Genomic DNA, 23,512 nt, shown 5'->3' on the forward strand with positions numbered 1-23,512 from the left:
CTAGACTGGACAGGATATATGTCAAATAACGACACCAAAATCAGGTACCTGAGTGATATGGAGGATTACAGGGGTACTTTTGAAATGGAGCTTAAATGGTCTTCACAGACTGCAAGCTCTGTTATGGGTGCTGTAAATTTGAGCCAGGGAAAGCCTTTAAAGAAGTATCAGAAAGATGACAGTTTTCATTTGGGAAAAAAGTGGGTCTGGGATGGAGATTAATCTCAGTTGCCACTACAGAAATGGCTGTGAATTTCTGTTTGGAGCTATTATATAGAAGAGACATTGCTGAAATATTCTGTGAATTATTTAACAGATTTTTCTAACAGTATTCTGTAGATTATGCTAATTCAAAATCCAATGTCTGAACTTTCCCAAATGCCTAATGCTTAATCTCACTTCTGTCATTGGGTTATTTATTAACACTTGGTAAACAAAGCATTAGATATTTATTGATATCATTCCAATTGGAACCTCACTTTTTTTCCAAAATGGAAAACAGTCTATTGCTTTTTATTTTAGTATTGTTTCCTGCCCTTGCATCCTCAGACTTTTTGCTAACACATGTCAGAAACAACAAGGTAAGTAATCAACCCTGTACGGGGCTCCCACTCCTCAAAGATTAATTTCTTGCAGTTTATCAGCATTTATCAGAGAGTTCATAAAATGCTGGCAGCGGGAGCTCTGTGTTCTCTGATACCTCTGGACACAGGATAAAAGCTGGAACTCAGGCTGGTTGATTCTAATCTGCCTCAGTTTTAATCAGCTCCGAAGTTCTCTCTGTCTTTTTAAAACATCCCTTTGCTCTGTTTTCACTGTCATCGCCACATAATGGTGACATATTTTAGTAAAATATTTAAATGTGTAAAGCAATCAGTGCTGCTGGGGAACTGACTGGCACCTGTTAAGGAATACAAATGAAAAGATGGCTCTAAGAAGCAGAAAACAGAGATGTAACATGGCATCAGGATAAATGCCCACTATCCAAATGACATGGTAGGATTTTTCTCAAAAGATTTGCATGTTAGCACAACATGAGATAGAGCTCTCAAAGAGGCCATTCTGATTTTGACTGGATCTCTGAGTAAGGCAGCGCTGCCTGATGTTTTGCCTAATTTTCTTTTGTTAAGTTGCTGGCCTCTACTCCTTGCCTCCATAAATTATTTTCCTCTCTCTCAGTGGCTATGGACTCTGAAATGTTACAGAGGGCAAATCTCTTTAGGGAGCATTCTGAGTTATTGGGTAGAACAGGACAAAGCAACTTACAGTTGATTGCTGTGGATTAGGTTGTGATCTTTGCCAAGACTTTTTCTTTGAAAATCAGAATACTAACATGTCTAACTTTTTAAAGTCAACGTGAGACTTAATGCTGCAAACTGGAAATGCCAGAGATTCTTATTATTTAATCATCATGTAGCCCAGATATAATATAGCTTTTCCCTGCTGACTACCATAGTGCCTGTGGCTCTCTGTATGTCTTGCAGTGCTAAATTGTTTCTAGATGGAAATCTGCCAAATCTCGCTATAATGCTCCATCCATAAATGCAGAGCACTATGGAAAAGTCAGTTGATTCTCCCATTTTTGTTCTGTACTTCATGCAAATGTGATTTGGCTGAAATGGAGGAGATTGCTGTGTAGGGTGAAGGTCTCGGTGCCCATCTGTGTCTTGGCCCCTTTAAGCAAGCAGTATCCAGTGCTGAAGCATGGCTGGAATTCTGGCTGGCTGATGACCTTTGAGCTGTCAAAGCTGCTTTTAGAGCCACAGCCACGTAGACACAGTTGGCAGAAATTCTGCTGAAAGTCGAACAAAAATCCACATCGGTGTTCCCTGTGTGTGCTGGTACACCTTGCTCTGATGAGCTGCATTATGGGCTCTTCTCTGTAGCACCTGATTAGCATCACTTGGGGTATGAAATCTTCACTGTTGCTGTAGATTCAGAGATCATTTTCATGTGTTGTTTTCCTATGTAGCATTTAGGGGTATATGCAAATACCTCGTTCAGTGTTGTGGATTCCCAGCAGTCACTGCAGGATAATTGTACAGTCTTTGCTGTGTTTTTTAGTAGTGCTGTGGCTTAGTTTCCCAAGCTGTACAATCAGGGCTTCTTTCAGCAAGTACTGTAATGGAGTCCTCTTTTCCCTCTCTGTTTTCTTGGGAGTTCAAATTTCTTTTCCTCTCCAATTTATGTAGGTTTTTTGCACCTCTATTCTTTTCTGCTGCCACAGCAAAACAGTATTAAACAAAAGAAGAGTTTGTTGCTGTTGCACAATTGAAAAATGATAAAATTCTAATAATTGGTGCACCTGGCAAATAGGTGAAAATAATACAGTAACATTTTATCAAGTAACGATTACCCAGGGTAGAGGATGTTAATTCTCATTTTAGTGTAGAATTGCATAATAATTTTGATTGGCACACTATTGCTTTTTGCCCACATAGCTCAAAATGACCTTGATGTTAGTGATGGCCCACGTTACACCCAAGTGAATCATTAAAAAATGAAAAAAATGCAGAACAAAATCACAGAGTCACATAATCCCCTCGCCTGTGCAAAGCAGAGTAAGTTAGAGCAGGTAGCTGGGTGATGTCCAGCTGGATTGAGTATCTCCATTGAAGTGGAGTGCAAAGTGAGTAGTGCCTTTCCCAGAGACATTTTTCTGTAGTTTCAATGGAAATTGCAGGGTACCCCTCAAAATATTCACAGAATCAAAATAGAACTCCTTCAAACCTACTGTTGAAGCCATAATTCTGATCAAGAATGTGCATGACAGCAATTCTCTGAAATTTAAATGCAGATACAGTATCTTTCAGTTTGGAAGCAGTAGTCAGAATTGCAGAATTTGTAGCTATACACATTTTTATCGTTTTTTGTTGGGTTTTTGTTTCATTGGTTTTTTTTTTTTTTTTTTTTTTTTTTTTTTGTTTGGGGTTTTTTTGTATTTTGTATACATTGCCTGGTAGTTCAACTGTAAGGAAAAGTTTGTACCAACCAAACAGACATTTCACAGAGTTCCATCTTTTTGTTTCCCAGAGTGCATACCTCAGTTTGTTTTGCAAGGGGAAATGACAAGCTGTAATGACAATATGGATACGGAAAAGATAATTCCAACATTGGAAAGGTCAGATTTGAGTTGGTGCACACTTTATACTAAAGAAATCTAATTATGCTTGTGTAAAGGAGAGGTGGACACACAGAAATCATCTGGATGGCAGTAACTGTTTGAAAGATGAACCTAAAGAAATGCACACAGACTTTTTTTTTTTGCCAGACTCTTCACAGCAGAAGAGAAGCCTTCTCCCTCAAACCTTGCATTACCACAGATTTAATATAGTGTCTTGAAAAGAACCCCCAAATAAACAAAAAAACCCACCCTTCTGTGTCTCAGTTTCCACCTGTGAAAGCTACTGAAAGTCTTAAGTGTACTTGAGAGGTGTATCTGATTTGTTGTGTCCTTCCCTCTGCATTTGGTGTAGTAGGTAAACACAATTCCACAAAAAGTGACCCCCGAGGCTCTTGGAACCAGATGAGATAAGGTGTTTGCAGCTGAGCTGATGGGAATTGAGTTACACAAGCTGTTATTTTAACAGCACTCAGGAAGTTTGTTTAATGCTTGTCCTCTCTTTCAGAGCAGAGTACGTGATATTGTACAACTTCTGATATTTGCACCTACTCTGGGAGCAAATATGGGAACCCTCACACACATTTTTAACTGCTTTTTTTCCCCCTCCATGCAGCTTTTTGTGATGACAGCCTCTCCTCTCTAATCCTGCTGGATTACCTTCCTACCTGGTCATGTTAGGATGAGAGGCTGGTGGGCTGAAATGGGAAAAATTTAGGAGTCTGAAAAAAATGTAAGGGTGCATCTGCCTGATAGTTTGGATTTGTGTGACAGGGAGAAAAAAGGGCAAACTGGGTTTTTATGCTTTGATACAACTCTTATTTCTTCCAAAGGAGAATAAGTTTGAAAAGAAAACGTGCTGCAGCACCCAGATCTAGAAATTCTCAAGAAAAAGATTTCACTATGAGGACAAGATATTCTGGTTTTACTTGAGGCCACCATACAGCCAACCTGTACTCAAGGAAGACCTATTAAGCAGATTTACTGTGTTCTTTAGTCTCAACGAAATTTAATTATAAATGACACTGAGCATTTGCGCCTCTTTTCCTCTCCTTCTCCCTCAAATTTCAAGGGTCCATGTTTATTTTCAGCTGGAAGAAGACACTTTTTGTGTCACATGAGCAAAATATAAAGTAAGCAACATTCAGAGTTTAACTTACCTTTCAAAACCACAGTATTTAAGGTAAACTAACATCAAATGAAAACCAAAAGATTCAACAAAGCTAGGAATGCCATAAGCAAAATAACTACAACCTGCCTCACATCCCTTACCTGCTCTTTCCTCAAATTTACTTCAGTTTATTAATGAAGACCTTTCTCAAGCCTTTCTTCTCCTGGACTTCTTTTGACTTGCGACAACTACAGAGATGCTAAGGGATTTATTTCTAAATGCAGCTTTCCTACCTAAGTCCTGATTTTTTTCCTGTTTTTTCTCTTTACAGAAGCGAAATGCTGATAATGACTTGGTGAGTAAGGCTTGGTTTTGTCTGGGCTACCAAGATTTTATAGTGACAAGAATATTCTCACTGTGTTCACAAAATGTTTTTGTGAGTCTAGTCTGAGCAAATGGATATTTCTGAGTGTATGACGAGGGAAAGAGCCCAGATCTGCCTGTTTTAGGCAGTAGGACTAACTAGGCAGTTTCTTTCCAAGTTCTGATGGAAGCTCCTGGACAAGGAAAGAGGATGAACAAATGATTTTTAATCTCGTTTTATTTGAATAAATACCTGAGTTGTTTTGAAGTCATCTCTAACAGACTTTCATTCTATGTTGGTTTTGTTTTTCCTTTTATGTTGCTATTGTGTAACAGCGATATTATGTAGTATATTGTAGTTATTGCTAAGGAAGGCAGACTTCATCTCTCGGGCTGATTCCACTTGACACCTGGATTCCCCTTCAGCAATGCTTAAATGCTTTGATTTAAGGTCCCCAAACAGGGGACTTTCTTAATCAATCAGCAGAGATCAGGCCCACCATAAAATCTCCAAGATTCTTTCCAGTGCTGGTTTTGCTGCAAAAAACAGACCTTGTTGTTCCTAGTGGGAGCATCTGTTGTTACCCATGCTTTCACTTAGTGTCCAGAAACCTTATAGCTGCTCATTCAAATAAAGTAAGCATTGCCTTGCCCACTTCCTTGTTTAAAAAAGACTGAGCTCCAGCTGGGAGGAAGCTGAGTATAACATAAAATGGAATTTGGAGGCATTTGGTCTATTTTTAAACAAGAGGATTACTTACATCCCTGCTCCAGGAATCATCTACACCTCTACAGTCACTAGTACAGTGAGGCAGCAGTAAACAGTTTGCTCTTTGAATAACCATTAAAAGTCACTCTCTCAGTCGAAAAAAACTACTCTTATAATGGCAGTATTTTTGCTGTGGTGGTAGTATTTTGTTAAAGTCTATAGTTATGACATGGAATAGCACCATCATGCCAGTGAAATAGATATCTAAGCAAACATAGCTGTGCACCAATTCTTGTATTAGATCTTTCTTTTTGCTTTGGAGTGATTGATGTTCTGCTGTGGTTTCTCTTTAAAAATATGGTCATAACACACACGAGTTAACACACACGAGTGTAATAGCAAGTGCTCTTTTTGCCTTTTTTCATTTCTCAATCTACAGGTTGTCGATGGGATAGAAATCTATAGCATGAAAATTGATAGTAAAGTGACTTCCCGGTTTGCACACAATGTCATCACCAGTCGAGCTGTCAATCGTGGAAATGTGTCCAAGGAAGTCTTCTTTGATGTTGAACTCCCTAAGACAGCCTTCATTACCAACTTCAGCATGTGTGTAATCTTTGCAATATTGTTAAAGAAGACTAAAAATCTGTGCTAATGCAACTAGAAGAAGCTGAACCCAAATGTTCATTTTTTACTTTGCAATTTGAATAGATTTCTAAACACCTCCTGGGTAATTTTCTGGTATTATTAACTTAACATGCAAGATATGTGGAAAAAGGCAAACATTTGTACATCTGTAGAAAAGATTACTAATTTTCAATTATATCTATTCATCATCATGAATAGAAGGGAACCTTAGGGAATGGGGGACCTTTCCTGCAGATTCATCCACCTTTTCAGAAATACCTCTTACTTACTCTGATATTATCAAACCAGGAGGGTTCCATTACTTAATTTCCCTGATGGCATTATAGCTTAATTTATCTCTTCATTTAAAAATCATATTTGAATGAAAGGCAGACAGTAGAATTATTCCTTTACATTTGTACCTTTACTTGCAATCATGTGCAGCTCTCCACCATGATGGGGTTTGATTCAGTTGAGCACATCCATCTCTGCTAATCACACTGTGCCTGCTTTATCTCCAGTGAAGAGGAGCAGTAGTTTTAGGGCACAGCCACTCATAATGCATTTTAGAACTTCTGCCATAGAGTGAGGTGATGAGAAATGGCTGCTTAGTCCTCTAAGGAGTTCAAGGATGAAATGCTCTTCTGTAGATGGTGATATCCAGACAGGTGAGTCACATCCAGAGAGTTGGTTTGCCATGAGATGAGATGAGATGGTGAAGCTGCTAAAGTGTAGGAATATGGCAGGTGTAAGTTGTGTTGCTGTATCCCAGTTTTGATCAAATTCAAAGTAAAGATTGGTTTAGATTTTTTTATGATACTGAGCACAGAGCTCTTCATTCCAACTGAATTCACTGAGGAGCCTGGCTTCAGTGAAAGGGTCCAAATCTTGGCAATAGCAGGTCTCTGAAAGTGGTTCTTAGCAAACAAATCAATAAAGGGAGAATTCCTATGATAACCTTCAATTGAACTAGGACTTTTTCATCTGCAGGACAATTGATGGTGTAACCTATCCTGGAACTATAAAGGAAAAAGAAGCAGCAAAAAAGCAATATGAGAAGGCTGTTTCACGAGGACAGACTGCTGGTCTTGTCAAGTAAGCATCATGTCTTGTGTGGCTTCCACAGCTTCACTCCATAGCAGACTGTGAGATTGGAAATGCTGTGTTCTGGCACTTTGTTGACATTATGGGACCAAAGAACAATCATTAAATTATAGTTACTGTGGCACAAATTGTAAAAAGGAAATACAGCCTGTGACTAAACAGGCACTATCTGCAACTATGGACAGGCTATTCCTGCAACTTTCACTGATTTTGCGTGACCTATTCCAGGGATTAATTTCACAGGGAAACTTGAATAAATTCTATGGGTTGAGTGTGATTCTAAGAACTGATTGATGATTTTTAGCAATAGATCAAAATTCCCATCTTTGTTTTATTTCCTTTCAAAAACCATACGCCTCCAACAATAAATATTGTGAAAGAGGATAAAGATCTTTCTCCTACCCACTTAAATACAGAGCTTCAGGAAGAAAAACAGAAAAATTCACTGTCTCAGTCAACATTAAAGCAGCCAGTAAAGTGACTTTCGAACTCACATATGAGGAACTGCTGAAGCGACAGTTTGGAAAATATGAAATGTTCATCAAAGTAAAACCAAAGCAGCTTGTCAAAGATTTTGAGGTAAATGGCAAACTGATCAAATGTGACTGTAATTTAAGAGATGATGAAATTCTGTGTATCTGTTGAAAGTGGAGTTCCATGGTCATTCCCACTGGTTCACAGGTGAGTTAAAGGCTATGATAATATTTCTCATGAGTCACATGGGGAGCACTCACCAGCATGCTTTAATGAAGACTTTTACTTGTAAATCTGACAAATTTGCTCATCTACTGAGCATTCCAAAAGAAATCTTGAATGAAAACCTGAAAAAGCTATTACAATGCCTTGGAATTTTTTGTTTTCTTACCTTCTTTTCTTCGTGTTAAAGCTAGGATTAATACTTAAAATCTAAGTTTCCAGAATTCCAACATGAGTAACAGTATATGCCTTTATAGCATAAACTCCAGCTTTCTCACACCGCTGTGAAACAACAGCATCATTAAATCACAGTGATGCACGTCACATTCTGTAATACTGCAGCTTTTTGTGCCTACCTGCCATCGTAGGATACCACTCTCTAGCTTTCCAGCAACTCATATTTCTATTAAAGTTTACTTATTTCTGGCTTTGTTTTTAACTTCTGTGTTTGAAAAGGCCTCTTTGGCTGAAAATGTGTCCACACACCTGTAGATTTGGACTGCTATTATGAATTACAAAAGTAAATTTCTTTGTTTTTATGAAAATCCCTTTGTCACATTTGTAGTTGCTTATCCTCTTGTAAATGGCTGAGTTGATACATCATGGTTTAATCAATCACAGTAAATTTTCAATTAATATTTCAGATTGAAGTAGATGTCTTTGAGCCCCAGGGTATCACTGAGCTGGAAGCAGAAGGAACATTCATCACCAATGAGCTGCAAAATACCATTAAAAAAACTTTTTCAGGAAAAAAGGTACATTGATTACTGCATTCCATGATTCATTTATTATGGTTATAATTCTGAAATAATGATTTCAGTGCTAGCAATGGCAGCAAGAGGAAACCTGGATACCAGTAAAATTATCTCTTACAGAAAAACTGAATTGCTAACAAGGAGTTTTCCCCTATATGGGGGTTGTAGAATTCCTAAAACATAAACCAGTTTTATCAAAGGTGTCATTCAGAGTGAAAAGCTGACCCCACAAAGCAGATGGGAAAGTAAGCATATGGAGAAAGCCCTGGATAGCAGCCTTCATGTGTCAGTTACCACCAAAAATTTTCCAAATACATATGGATACATACAATCTAGTAACTAACCTGATAAAACAGGTTATTCTTATGTCTATGAAAATAAATATACCAGCTTCAAAAAATGCAGATGCATTCTGTAGAAGATTTTCAGCTATTAAGGTTCAGATCTAAGGAAGGCTTTTCTTTTCAGGGCCACATCTGTTTCAAACCAACCCTTGATCAGCAGCGAACCTGTGCGAATTGCTCACAGTCTCTCTTGGATGGGGATTTTATTGTAAGATATGATGTGGAGAGAACAACTGCAGATAATTTGCAAGTAAGTCTAACAACTTGAAATTCTGAACTGTTGAACAGTTTAACTTGCACAGTAAAGGTCAGTGAGCAGCAAGGGCCAGCTGTTTCCCAAGAGACAGCTGAGTGTGAGCAGGAGTCAGTCTTCAGGCTGGGATCCAAAACAGTGGAGTCCATGGATAGAAACAGGTATAGCTGTGACACAGCTGGAGACAGATGATCTGAAACTGTAGCTCAGGCAGGGACTAAAGGCCCAGTCTTGCAATTAAATTACACTCCTGGGCCCATGGACAGAGATGAGATTGGTCAGGGCCATTAAAACATTTTAGGCCATTCAGAGGCTAGAAAAAGGTAAAAAAAAATCTCTTTTACCTTTAAAATGTAGCAAACTTCTTGGTGGTGGTGTGGGTTTTGTTTAACATTTTCTTTTTCAGATTGTCAATGGCTACTTTGTACACTTCTTTGCACCAACAAATCTTCCGAAGTTGTCCAAGAATGTTATTTTTGTATTGGATACCAGTGGCTCAATGATTGGAAGAGAAATTGAACAAGTGAGTTACTACATTTGTATAGAGTTCCAGTGAAAGAGCTGCAACAAATGCTGGGAGAGAGATGGTGCTGGAAGGGACACAATGCTTTACAGTGCACATATGCTGCTCAAGCTGTACAAAGTGCCTTAGTGGAGTGACCTCTTGTATGCCCAGTGCCAGATGTACTAGTCTGCAGTGTTACAAAATCTATACATTTAGCCAATATTTACTTATAAATGTCATTAGTTCCAAACTCTAAATATCAACATATCCAAAGAGTACTGTCATGTGTTTGACAGTTCCAAAATAAGCTGTGCATACAGATTATGTGCATTTTCTCTATTCATTCTGTATCTGGAAAGCAGCAGGTCTTTTCAGAGTTATGACTGAGCTAATGTTCAGAATTTTCAGGTTTTGGTTCTGCTTCAAAATATCCAGGCATGCTTGTTTATGAGCTTCTTCACTAACCTCTAGCCCATTTGCCATGCTAGCTTATCTCAGTGTAAGCAACCAACCATGACAGGAAAGCTGATTTTCATCTCAGCTACAAAGATTTACCAGATATTCTTGCAGCTGACTTCCCTAGAGTTACTCTGAAATGGACACAGGAACTGGCAAGAACAGAACAAGAATTTTTGCAATATATACTGTGTAGGAGTAAAAAATAGCCCAGTGCTGAGAGATTAATGATGTAAAATCACATATTCTGTTAAATGTTGAATCATATAATTAAATCTCTTTGTCTTATAGACAAAAGAAGCACTATTAAAAATATTAGATGACATCAAAGAAGATGACTTCTTCAATTTCATATTATTTGATAGTGAAATATCTACCTGGAAAGAAACATTAATCAAGGCCACTCCTGAGAATCTGGATGAAGCAAGGAAGTTTGTTAGGCAAATTTCTGCTCAAGGCAGTAAGTACTTGACTGGTCTTGCCAATAGGTCATTGAGTCAGTTAATTTATTGATTGATTCTGTGAACACAATGCTACAGTTTGTTGGGTTTTCAGATTGCTGATGAGGCACTCCTGAAGTTCAGTTTTACTCAGAAGGTGACATCTATTTCTCTTTATGTTTCCAAAGTCCAGGTACTTTTCTATCTAGACATCCCCTTGCTTGTAAATTCAAATCGTTCATTTTCTTACTGCAATGAAATCTCTTCAGACCCCAGTGAAAAATGGACTTTTATTTTTACAGCCTTTGCTAAAACCAAATTTCTATGTCTACCTCATAGTGACAAATTTACACGGTGGTTTGATGAGAGGAATTGATATTCTGAATGCTGCTCATGAAGAAAACCTTGTGCCCAGGAGAAGTGCTTCTATAATTATCATGTTAACAGATGGCCAACCAAATGTAGGTAAGTTTGTGTTGGATGGAATAATAAAGAGAGTTCATTAACTAACAAACAATGCTAGTTAATATTGGCCTTCATCTTTGATTCCTGGATATTTTCATTATTTGAATGCTACTATACCAGGATCATAGCATTAAATCAAGCTTTTGGTAATGTCTCCTAAGAAACCCGAACATGCCAAGTCACATTTGATTTTGTGATCGTTTTATCTTATTTTGGAAACAACTCAAACATTTCCTGGTCTGATGCAGGTGTATCAAATACTCATGAGATTGAGAAAGCAGTGAAGAAGGCCATTGATGGTAGATACACCTTATACAATCTTGGCTTTGGCAGTGGTGTTGACTACGGCTTCCTGGAGAGGATGGCACTGGAGAATAAAGGATTGGCCCGTCGGATTTATCCTGACTCTGATGCAGCTTTGCAGCTTCAGGTGCAGTAATTACCATGTACATGAGATCAGAGATACATTAGGTCAGATAACTGTTCACATTATTGTTTTCAAATAATCAAAATCCCAGTGTGTTATCTGATACTGAGATACTCTAGAGTCTGTGGTGGTCAGAGTACTAAAATCATAGAATAGTTTGAGTTGGTAGGGATCTTTAGTTGCATTTAATTTTCTCCTTCTTTTATATCAGCAGGAAGTACAGGGACAGTAAAAGGGAGATACTGTGGGCTATGGCAGGGAGTTTAAAACTTGGCATAGGATGACACAAGTCACAGTTCTGAAGGACACTCTGGTGGAATTGCTGCAGTCATTGCGTCTCCTGCACCTCACAGATCATGTGGTTATGAAGGGACAAGAAGATTTACAGATCATAAATATCTAGATAGTCTTTCTTTAGAAACTTACTGCAAGCAGGTATATCTTACCACACTCCAGAGGAATTTTAGAATTGCATAAGACATGGAAACTGCTATAGGCCATACAGGGTTGTCTTTTTTTACTTCTCATATTCCAGTAGCAGCCATTCAAAGAATTCACCAAAGAATTAGATATTAGATTGCATTGCAATCTCTGCTAAAATCGAATACCAGTCTCCTTTGATTAGGTTCTCATGTCAGTCTCTGCAGAGAAGAGGTGTAGAAAATTATCTCTATCAAATAACAGGAGGCTTGGTATCTCTCTTGATTTATATTGATGGAACTCATCATCCACAGCACATTCTCAAATATTTTTCCTCTCTCTTAGCAAGACTGAAGAGTTTGTATGTCCTTTCTCATTGCCATCATTTGTAGATTTCTAGGCCTGAGATTTAACTAGATATCTAAATATTTCTTATAAAATACACTTTTAGTTTTCATTGCTGAAATAGCAGGATGTTTCTGGTTACATATCTACCCATGAATTAAAGAAACTACAGAAGTTAAATGTTTTGTTTTGTTTTTTTTTTTTTTTTTCCAATCCTACAGGGGTTTTATGACGAGGTGTCAAATCCCATGCTCATAGATGTGGAGTTAAACTACCCAGAAAATGAAATATCAGACCTAACTACTAACAGCTTTAAGCATTTCTATGATGGATCTGAGATTGTGGTGGCTGGGCGCTTTCTAGACATCAACCAAAACCATTTGTCTGTAGATGTAAGAGGCGAAGGTGTAAGTATGGATTTATTTGACCTCTGTGAGCTAAACAAAATCACTGAATGCTTCTCTTACCTCCATTGTTATGAACAAGAATGCCCCGTGAATGTGAAAAACTGGGTTATGTTCTATCGTGTACGCCTCTTAAATTCCCAGGAGCAATGGGACAAAATTCCTTATACAACACTGGCAATTTTCTGGTGTAGAACCAGGCTGGTTTTCAATTTCATTAGATTTTCAGGTGTGAAGGTCTTAATTTTTGGGAAGTTCTGTCAGTCCCTTACTACTTGTGAATACAGAGAATGTTCTTACTCCCAACAGGCTAATGATGCCCTGTCATACACTACACAGCAAGATGCTGAGCAAACAGCTCAGGCTTTCCAAGAACAACAATACATATTTGGAGAGTACATTGAAAGGCTCTGGGCTTATCTTACCATTGAACAACTCTTGGAAAAACGGTAATCATACCTGGAATAATAATAATAACTGGAATAATAATACCTACCTTAGCTCTGAAGCCCTTACACCCTCTGACTCCTGCAGTTTCTAGGATGTGAAGCTGAGGTGCCAATGGAAAAGTATAAAAAACAGTGAGGGAGATCCACCAACTATTCTTCTCCCTAGCCTCAGTATTCCTGTTTCAGGTTGCAAATGAAACAATTTTAAATTATTGCCAGTATAAAGCACAGTTATGCCTTTCTCTTGGACAGACAGTAGTATCAGAAGTGCTCTTAGATTGTAACAGATATATCTTATTGATAAATTAGCTGCAGAGAAATGACTTTACTTTAAAATATTTAATCTGAAGTGTGGTGAGTGATTCAGCAATCTGATGCTGGGATTCTCTTCCTGTATTCAGCCTTACAGCTACAGGAGAAGAAAAGGAAAATCTTACAGCTCAAGCCCTGGCTCTCTCACTAATGTACAAGTTTGTAACACCACTGACATCCATGGTGGTAACAAAACCAGAAGAAAATGGCAATGAAGAGGGGATTGCTGATAAACCCACTGAAGGTATAGACATCTACACAATTGTACTATATTTGAGAAGCCAAATCCTTTGATGTTCCCCTAAAGAAAGGCTTTCATGTGGGCACAGTTTTAAATATGTATCTGAAAAATCTACTTTCCAAGCCTGGCACGTGTGGTTTATGCAAAATTACTTCTCATTGTAAAGCACATTTCCATCAAACCATCCTTCATTACTAAATCATATGGGCAAAGTACTAAATTTAAAATAAATGTATTTTAAGCTAAACAGAAAAACTATTACAGAAAAAGACTCTGAAAACCAAGAAGCATTTCTAATCTAATAATCCAGCTATATTCAGATGATTTACCATCACTTTCTCCTTTATTTTTCTACATACTTCAGCCTAGGGATAGATGTAGTAACCTCTTTCCACATGAAAAGGCAGAATTTGCAAGAGCTCTTCCTCATGCAGGATGTATCAGGTTGTAAAAAGATTGAGATTACATATGTAAAACACAATAGTCACACATATATTGCAGAAAGAGAAGCAATTATATTGAAAGCACACAATTTGTTTTCAACTCCTCTGATATTTTAGCTAATTATGAACTCCTTGCTCAGTGAAACATTTTTCTTTCCTATACTTCAGCCTCTCAGTTTAACCCCTGTGTAGCAAATATTCTGTTCCTCTTTGCTCTCTGGCCAAGCAAGGCAGTGCTCTCTGCTCAGTGTGCCCCCAAGGCATTCTAACTTCATCTCCTTGTATTGTTTGGGCCACCCTCATCCCACAGGTCTGACAGAGGCTTTCCAATCTCTTCTATCTGCATTCTTTAATTTTTCCCCAACTTCTGTTTAAAGCCCCTAAAAGTTCCTTGGAGGCTCTGTGTGGGCTCTCTGCTGCCTCCTGGATGAAAAGCTTTCTAATCTTCTGATTTTGGCATAGGAACTTCAGGCATTTTAGCATAACAGAGATACTGGAGATTAGTGAGGTTTTTTACAGCTGCAGTAAATCCTGAAACCAGTGAATTGCTAAGTGCCCTTCAACTCTGAATCATTCTTCAGGAATTCTGCTGATAAATTTTTTCAGTATTTTTCATGACTCTCATAATGGAATAATGACATAAAACCCCTTCATGATTAATTCAACCTTCAAGTCACTACACGACATAATGACTTTAAAGTTTGCAGCTAGAAACTTCCCTCCCTAAGATGGAAACCCCCAAACATCCCCCAACACAAGTGGCATCCACTCAGTCATCTCCAGTTATTTGCTTTTCCTTTCCATGTTTTCTGAACCTCTTTCCAAGGAAATTTTCTCTGTAAATAGATAGTATAGAGCAGTAATAGGAGAAAATACTCAAAGCACTTCCCCTGTGTAAGAAAACAGTCTCAATTCACAAATCAATGTGCCAAATCATCCAGTCAGTATTAATAGAATCATCCAAATGCCTGGAAAATCACAAAACAGTAAAACCAGTAAGGAACATTTTGCAATATAGGTATGGCACAGCAATAGAACAATTCCAAAAAGAGCTCTTGTCACAGGCATAATAAATAGCAGTTCTGCTGCCCCACATAACAGCTCTTTACTTTCTGTACATTTCTGTTTGATCTACAAATACTGAGTTGTATCACTGGGAAGAAATGGCATTACAAAATACTGAAGATAGCTGGTTGAGTTTTCAAACAGTTTTTTTACAATGTTTTATTAGGGTCAGAATCCTTGTTGTGCAATTGTATAACTGAAACTGTAAATTTCTCTTTTTCTTCCTTTTACTTCTTACCTGCCCATGGTAACAGCTGAAGGTATGTACATTTCTTATTAAATTCACTTAGTATTTTAAAAGAGATGGATTTTCTACATTACATATTTGATCTGGGCTGCAATATTTTCATGAAGTTCATGGGGAATTAATCAAGATCATGTTATAAATAGATACACAATTTCTCAGATGGATAAGTCTGTGAATAGTGGTTTCAGTTTAGTTCCTGTTTCTGACAATTGCAGCATCCCACCACCATACCATAGAATTCAGGCCCAGGACAAGTGAGCTGCTCCCCAGGGCTGGCACTGGGCACTTCCAGGTGCCCATGTGAAGCAATCCCATTATTGAAGACAAAGATGTCTTCATTCATGCCATGATTGCCACTTCTAAAGCACAGAGCCCTGTCTTCCGGTACCCTGACAGAATTTCAGATGTAAAAAGAGCAGAAGAGTAAAAAAAGTGGAACCAGGTGGGCAATTCTTCCTTCCTGGAAATACAGTTTAGAACAAGGTGGCACAGAGGGACCAGAGAACAGCAGGTTGTCCCAGTCCCAGACAGAGCAAACCCCATGCTCTTGGAGATGAGACATTTGTGGTGGAAAGCAGGGTGTGCTTTCAGCCCCTTCAATACTGTTGCCTTGTAAATGCTAAAATAAACTGTTTTGACTAAATTTTTACTTTGGAGTATTTAGAAATTTGTACATAATTACAAGATTTTGAGGTTGGTTTTGGAAGGAGGAAGGAATTAAGTAGGTGAGATTGGGTTTTGGTCTTTGTTAGCCTCTAAAATACCATTTTGTTTCATTCAAGCAGGGATGTTCACAGGTCCTTTGATGGGTAAGTAATTTACTTCACTTTTCTAAATGGAGCAGGATCTGTCAACTGAAATTACCTGAGGCAGAGATGCCTTTTCTGGCAATACAACTACACTTTAACAAATATTACCAAATTCTGCTTACTGCTGAAAGCACACTTAGAGGTTGAACAATATGAGGTGACAAAGTTTCAGCTAAATAGTTTATAAGAGTAAACGCCTGTTCATCAAACCACCATTTTTTTTCCTGAAAGCTGTTTCCCAAAAACACAGGATGGACTTCACTCTGCATTTCCTTTGGAATTTTATGGAACAAGGGACTGTGATGTCATCTGTGGCTAAATCAACATGTTCAGTCCCTTGTGCAAATTGCATCTGTTTTATTCAAGAGACAGCAACTGATCCAGCAAATTGCTGGCTGTGCAACCCTGGAAATGGGAGAGTCAGATTTTTTCTTTCCTCTGGAAATTAGTGCCAGTCTCTGTCTCTGTCTAGTTTTTTGAAGTCTTCACTGAAAAGACTTAAATTCATTCTGGAAAAAAATCCCAAACAACAACAACGATAAAAAAACAAACCCAAAAAGTCAGAAGTTTTCAATGGATGATGTTGCATTTCCTTCTGATAGCTTAATCCTCAAGTCTGAATTATTTGTGTCCTTCAGATGGGTTGCTTGGGCTATATTGAAACCCTCAGAGCAATTCAGACTGCAAGTGAAATCTGTCTCTATCCTGAAGCTTTTTTGATTCAAACCCAGCACACAAACTGTCATTCTGTAGAGTACATGCTTCAAACACTAGGATGCACTTAGTGATTTACCTAGCATATTAACTCTCTGATATCTTATGTGGGCCATGCAATTTTCCATTTTGGTGCGAGTTTTTCTAACAACTTTGTTTCCTTCTGCAGCTTCACCACTATATCACACACATGCATCACCACCCACATGGTATACTAGTGGTGAGTAGTTGGAGTAGTGTCTGTGTAGAGAACAGAAGAGGTTTTAAGGCTAAATTTAAGGCTAAATTACACAATTCTTATGAATATTTTCAATAATTCCCTTCCATAAAAGCAGCCATTTTTCATTTTTAAGGGACAAGTATTTTAATTTACTTTTTAAACATCTCTCAATGTCTTCTAAAGACCAAGTAATTGAAATTATATGTAGTCATTTTCTCAGTCTTCTTTCCCATCAGATAACTGCTTGTTTTCTATTAAGTAATTTATATTTAGTTATTAAATTTAAATATTAAGCATTAACTGCTCGTATGGAGCTTTGACCCTGTGTATCACTATACAGACACCAGTGATTTGCCTTTACAGTTGATGGAGACCCACACTTCATTATATCAGTACAACAAAAAAAAGATGCCATTTGTTTCAATATCAATGAAAACCCTGGCATGATCTTAAATTTAATAAACGACCCAGTTACAGGTGAGTTTTAAACTTTTTTTTTAAATACAGGATACTTCTAACAAAATGTGTTTAAAGGCTCTTTCTCTCTTTATAATAAAGACAGCTGTAGGATAAGCTTTTATTCCCAGCAAAGTTAGCAGGAGGTCCTGTAGCTCTGATAGCGTACCATTACCATGACTCTTTTCATTTCTTGTAGAAAAATGAACTTCTAAACTTACTTTCAAAACCACTGTGAGGGTTGAGAGTAGTAATTTGTCTCAGTGAGTTGTAGTAGAAGCAATAACATAATCCTTAGGTCACCAGTTTGTGGAGTATCTGGTAAAGAGCGACTGATGTCTCTCGGACTCTGTACCCATCACAAACTCTCTGTTCTTTGGGAAAAACTGAACTTTTCTCAACAAAGTGAATGTTGGCTCTGTGGAAATTCACAGAACAAGCCCCAGAATTTTATTTTGCTTTGGTACAAACATGACTAAGTGATTCTGATCTATTTTTCAACTCATATTTAATTTCTTGTTATTAAATTTTCAAGACACTCCTTGACATCAGTTGATCGGGTCCTGTGTATTAAACAATACTTGTTTCATTTCTGTATTAGGCATCACAGTGAATGGAGAACTTATTGGTGATAAGAGAGCAAATAGTGATGCAAAGATCCAAAACTCCTATTTTGGAAAACTTGGTATTGCAAATAAGCAGCTGGATGTAAAGCTGACAGTAACTCCTGAGACCATCACAATTCAGAATGGGGATGAACAAACAAGTTTCACCTGGCTAGACTCAGTCACCTTGCAACAAGCAGGGTAAGACTCACAGAAAGAGTATCAGGCTCTTGTATTACTTTCTCCTCTTCTTAAATTGTTTTTAAATGTTAATCAGTAATATACTTCTAAGATTCATGTGTGAATCTACACAAGCAGTTGATTCAAGCCCTGCTGGATTCTGCTCTCTACTTTATTGTGTAACTGCTGAATGAGTCACAAATTTCTCTGTTTGAAATAAGTCAATGAAGACTTTTCCCTGATTTTCTATTGCTATGACTAAGGTAAAACTAGATTGATATTGTGCTTTATGTAGCAGTGTCTTGCAAATACTTAAGGAGTAACTTCAGACATAGTGTCAAAGGCATAACAATGTTCCAAAAACAAATATCCATTTTAAAAATGGAACTTGTGGCAGGTACAGGATTGGTATATTTTTTCTTGTCAGCAGGTATATTTCTCATGGGATCTATTGCAGAATCATTTATACCTGTGCAAAAGGTTTACAGAAGGAGCAGGCAACATTTTCTCTTCATCCTCCTTTACATTTCACTGTGTAGAATAAAATTTCTGCCTTCTCAAGGCCTGGTAGTGCAGCAGAAAGAGCAAACTGTCATTCATACACATGATTTTTTATTGTGATAAATAACATGGATGATATCACTGACACATTCAGAAACATATCTTCTCTATTCTAGCACTAAAATACGCAGTTTGGGAGTTGACTTATCTGAAAAACTAAAGGAAAAAGTGTAATGTAGCATCCAGGCAAAGAAATTACAGTTTTATCAATAGAATTTGCGTCACTGAGCATGAGATGCTGCATCTATGTATCACCAACCTATCTGTGACTAATCACACTGTTAAAGGACAAGTTTTGCTAAAAACATCTTACTGAAAAGTTTAAAGGCCAGGTAGTGTCTTCCAGTGTCATTTTATATGATTCTGCAACTGTGAACACACAGAGAGACTCCATGAATCAAAACAGGCAGCACACCCTCTCTCTTAAAAAACACTGAGCAGTTTATAAAGCTACATTTGTTTCTTCTTCTCACGTTTCTTTCTGTTGCTGTTAACTCTGGTAAACACAATGTTCTAAGTCATGTTTTTCTTTTTTCCTCAGTTTAACTTTGATAATTAACAGGAAAAAAAATCTGGTGCTCTCAATGGGCAGTGGTGCCTCATTTGTTGTAGTTTTGCACCAAGTATGGAAGAAGCATCCTCTCCACCAAGATTTCCTGGGACTCTATACACTGAAAAGTGATAAACTGTCTGAGCAGACCCATGGATTATTAGGTATGACTTTGTTTAGTGTTTCCCTGATGGTCTTTCCTTATGAGGCTACATAATTTATAGAGAGAATATTGTACTTCTGCTGAGAATAATTGCACCTCAAAATTTCAGAGGTCAACACGTGGATTATTTGATTTTTAAAACGCTGAAGACTTGGAAAACATGTAATAAATTCAACTGAATAGACAAGACACCAAGTGAGGATATTTTGAAGGATATCTAGAAAAGGCTGTAATTGTTCTATGCAGTCAGAAGCTGGAACTTACATCCAGATGATGTGGATGCAATTCTGGGTTATAAACAGAAAATAATACCAATAATATCACAGGCATATGTTCAGCATTACCTGAAACTTAGTGTTTGCTTATCCAATCAAAACTCTGAAGGGACATGGAAACCAGTAGAGGAATGTAGAAATTCTGGGATTTCTGTTTGGTTTACTTCTGTTTTAATGCCTGAAATGGTAATTTTCACTTCTCTTTATAGGACAGTTTTTCCAGCCCATTGACTTCACCATACTTGAAATTCATCCTGGATCTGATCCCAAGAAACCAGATGCCACAATGATTGTTAAAAACAATGAACTGACAGTAACAAGGTACAAAATGATGAAGTCCTTAGCAAAGACTTAGGCAAGATTCCTTGCCCAGGAGCAGTTCCTACCTCAATACTCCCATGGCTGTGTTTTCCCTTTCAGGGGCTGGCAGAAGGATTACAGAAGAGATCCTAAACACGGTGTTGATATTCCTTGCTGGTTTGTCCATGACAATGGAGCTGGGCTGATAGATGGTGTTCACACAGATTATATTGTTTCCAGTCTCTTTTAAGCAACTACAACTTCCTTCAAATGCACAGGCAGACAATATTCATCTGAAAGAACAGCATTTTCAACATATAAGAACTATACCATGTTTAGCAAGGACAAGGTATGATGGCTCTCCTACAGAGTTTTACTGTGTATTTGATCCAATCTGAAGAGCAAGGTCCCTCATCCCCTGAAGTGTCCTCCTTGTTAGGTTTAAAATTCTGACTTTACTTTGTAAAACATAACAGAAACCCTCTATGCAATTTTTAGTCAGTAATTGAGTGTCAGGAGTGATTAAATTAAAGTATCAGTACTCAATGTCTGGTTCTGTTATTCTGACAGCTCAATGTTCTCATGCGAGTTTCACAAAGCCTGGGGTGCCAGATGCATTTTGAAATTGAGCACAAGAGGACATCTGACAGCCCAGATCAGATTTTGGGGTAATCCCGTGGTACTTGGAGCCACCTGACCTCCTGACTGTGCAGTGCTGAGGGCTGCTGTCAGCACAGGAGGAGATTCTTGGCATCCAGGACTTCTGTATTTTAGCATTTTTATTTGAACCTAACTTTTGAATGTCTGAGTCTTTATAAATTAATGAAACACCAAGATTGCAAGCAGCACTCATGTTTGAGTTGATGATAGCTCTTTTGGACAGTCTCTTTCTTAAGGAAAACCCTTCCTTCTGTTCTCATAAAAGTATTTATGAACCCATTCAGGGTAAGTGCCCCATTTATTTATATATTCATTTTTTTACTGCAAGATATTGCAAGCTCTTCCTTCTAAAGCAAAATACCAAACCAACCAAAAACATGTTATCTCCCCTCCATATTTCTTATTTACTTCAAGATTTCTTTTAATCATTTCAGCCACAGAAAGGCAGTTGTGGTCTCACATGGCAAAGCATAAAATTCCCCAAGAGTAATAGGATAAAAAAAGTCATTGTGTGGAAAGCTAAAATGCAGAAGACATAGAAAAGAGGATTGTAGTGGGAGAAACAAATGATAGAAGATGCGATAGCTTAAATTGAAAGAACAAGGGTAGAGGTGAACAAAAAATGCAACAGAAAAATCAAAGACAAAAACATTGAGGAAAGATACACTTACTGTTAAATTTGTGGGAGACACAAGCCTTTCTGAGGAGCAGAATCCTTTACTGAAAGCAGCAGTTTTGTAGAAGAAAAAAAATAGGTGAGGGGAGAGGATGTCACAGTGGCTGCAGATCTTTGCCTGCTAAACCCAGACAGAAATGGTGAAAGAAAGCAGTAGTTTCTCCAGAAGGAAATATGTGACTGAAAAATGAGGAAGGCAGGAAGAGCAACAGAATGGAGTGAGAGAAGACCAGAACAAGCTTAAGTTTACATAGTTCTAAATTTTTCTTGTAAGAGAATCAATTAGATGGAATAGAATGAAATAAAGCAACGATCCATTTGGGATCCTGAGACAGGAGCTGTGGCACTGCCCATGGGGGCTGGTCCCGTCCTCACTTGCTCTGTTAACACAGTAAAGCAGAGCAGTGGACTGCAGACCTTGACCTACCTGGCTGGCAGAGTTTGGGCACAAGGCAATCCTGGGCCAGCCAGAACTTTCCTGTTTGATTTATGGAGGCGAGGCAAATCTCTGCAGGTGTCAGGAATCTTGTCTGTGATTGAAATCTTGTCTGAGCCACGAGTTGCTCTCTGGGATTCTGGTCTGCTTTTGCAAGGCTTCTGTTCAATAAGCACTGGGAGATTCCTGCAAGGCAGGAGGTAACAGCAAAGGTAGCTAAAGGTAACAGAGGGCAGAGAGAAGCAGCAGACAGATGCTCACAGTTAGATAAAACATTTACTCTTCCTACTGATGGCTACAGTGCTACAGTTCTGGTTAAAAGAGAAGTGTGGGGCCATATCCTGTGAGATATGTATAGATCTGTTACATATACACTGACACTCTTCTGTGTTGGAATTAGAAATTACAAAGTGCCAAATAATCATTACTGCATCTGCCTTCAGCTTCTGAGCAAGGGAAGGGAACATAAGAAATCAGAAATCCACCAGAACTCACTCTGGGGCTTGAAAAGCAGAGGAAAAGAGTGACTAAATAACAAATTGAGACACAATTATTCAAGGGAAGAGTGGAATGGCACTCACTTTTAGAATGGAAAGCACACGTGCAGAGGGGATTTGGGAGCTGCAGCAGCCAGGCACACCAGCGACTTCAGGCTGCTGCAGAAAGCACAGAAATCTGTCAGCACAACTTGTCTGTTCAAAGTCAGATAAAATCTTTGAGCAAAGTGAGGAGTTTCTATCGTACCTTAAAAAGTTCCCTGGCTCAGAGTTTCTTTGCAGCGAGGGAGAACTGCATTAGCAGGGCAGCAGCAGTCTGGGAAAGCTCAGGCACTGCAGTTTGGGTGCAGCTCTCAAGCATGGCCTGCACCTGCTTGAGCCTCACTGCCAGCATAGGGTCCAGGTGAAAGCTGCCCCAGCCATGGGCCACTGCTCCCTGATCTATGCACCTGTTTCTGTCCCTGCTGCTGGCAGCTGTGCAGGAGGTGACACCTGACAACTGAAAGCAGGGAATATTTCATTTGTAGCAAGTCTGCTGATAGAACCCTGGATCAACAGCTTGTGATTCAAATCCCAAGTTCAGCTCTAATGGAAACAATGAGATTGGGAAGACTGTTTTTGATGCACTGAAGTGAGCAATCTGGTGCTTCCAGTTTCCAAATTCCACATTGTTTGTCATGTAATTTGTGCAGCAAAATCAGCACCTTGAAAGTACAAGCAATTCACACAAACATATCTTGGCATCATGTCTGCACACTTCTTTTAAAAAGCAGGCTTCTAGTTACACAGTTTGTTTTAGCATATTGACTTTGGCAAGAAATCGTTTCTCTTTTAGTACATTGCTTTAAAATAAAAAGGTTTTTTCAGTTATTTATTATTGGCAGGATAGAAAGCAACTTCTGTTAAACTGCCTGCAATGCTGGCATATTTATGGGTTCAAGGATACAAAGGAATTGAAATTCTAAAACAAAATAATTTTGGAATTAAAACTTACAAAAAGCAGAAGACTGAAAATACAGCTTGGATTTCATGGGCAGAGGCTTCTGTGTGTGTGTGTTTACTCTGCAGTATTATCTCTGCACAAAGCAGGCTGGGTTTCAGATGTTCA

The 23,512-nt window shown here is 38.3% G+C and overlaps 1 protein-coding gene across 1 annotated transcript; it reads left to right on the top strand.

Moving 5' to 3' along the window:
• The first annotated feature begins 476 nt into the window (after positions 1-476).
• Positions 477-20,681, top strand: LOC136366046 (inter-alpha-trypsin inhibitor heavy chain H3-like). The gene is made up of 22 exons (XM_066326853.1): positions 477-581; positions 4,564-4,587; positions 5,744-5,910; positions 6,922-7,026; positions 7,452-7,614; positions 8,376-8,486; positions 8,955-9,080; positions 9,490-9,606; positions 10,336-10,504; positions 10,824-10,949; positions 11,198-11,379; positions 12,363-12,548; positions 12,855-12,994; positions 13,396-13,550; positions 15,310-15,315; positions 16,085-16,111; positions 16,995-17,045; positions 17,409-17,522; positions 18,103-18,307; positions 19,389-19,561; positions 20,045-20,156; positions 20,256-20,681. The coding sequence occupies exons 1-22, from the start codon at positions 492-494 to the stop codon at positions 20,383-20,385; spliced, it is 2,679 nt and encodes an 892-aa protein (XP_066182950.1). The 5' UTR covers positions 477-491; the 3' UTR covers positions 20,386-20,681.
• The last annotated feature ends 2,831 nt before the right edge of the window (positions 20,682-23,512 follow it).

Source organism: Sylvia atricapilla, chromosome 11 (genome assembly GCF_009819655.1).
Source record: "Sylvia atricapilla isolate bSylAtr1 chromosome 11, bSylAtr1.pri, whole genome shotgun sequence".
Classification (NCBI taxonomy): Eukaryota; Metazoa; Chordata; class Aves; order Passeriformes; family Sylviidae; genus Sylvia; species Sylvia atricapilla.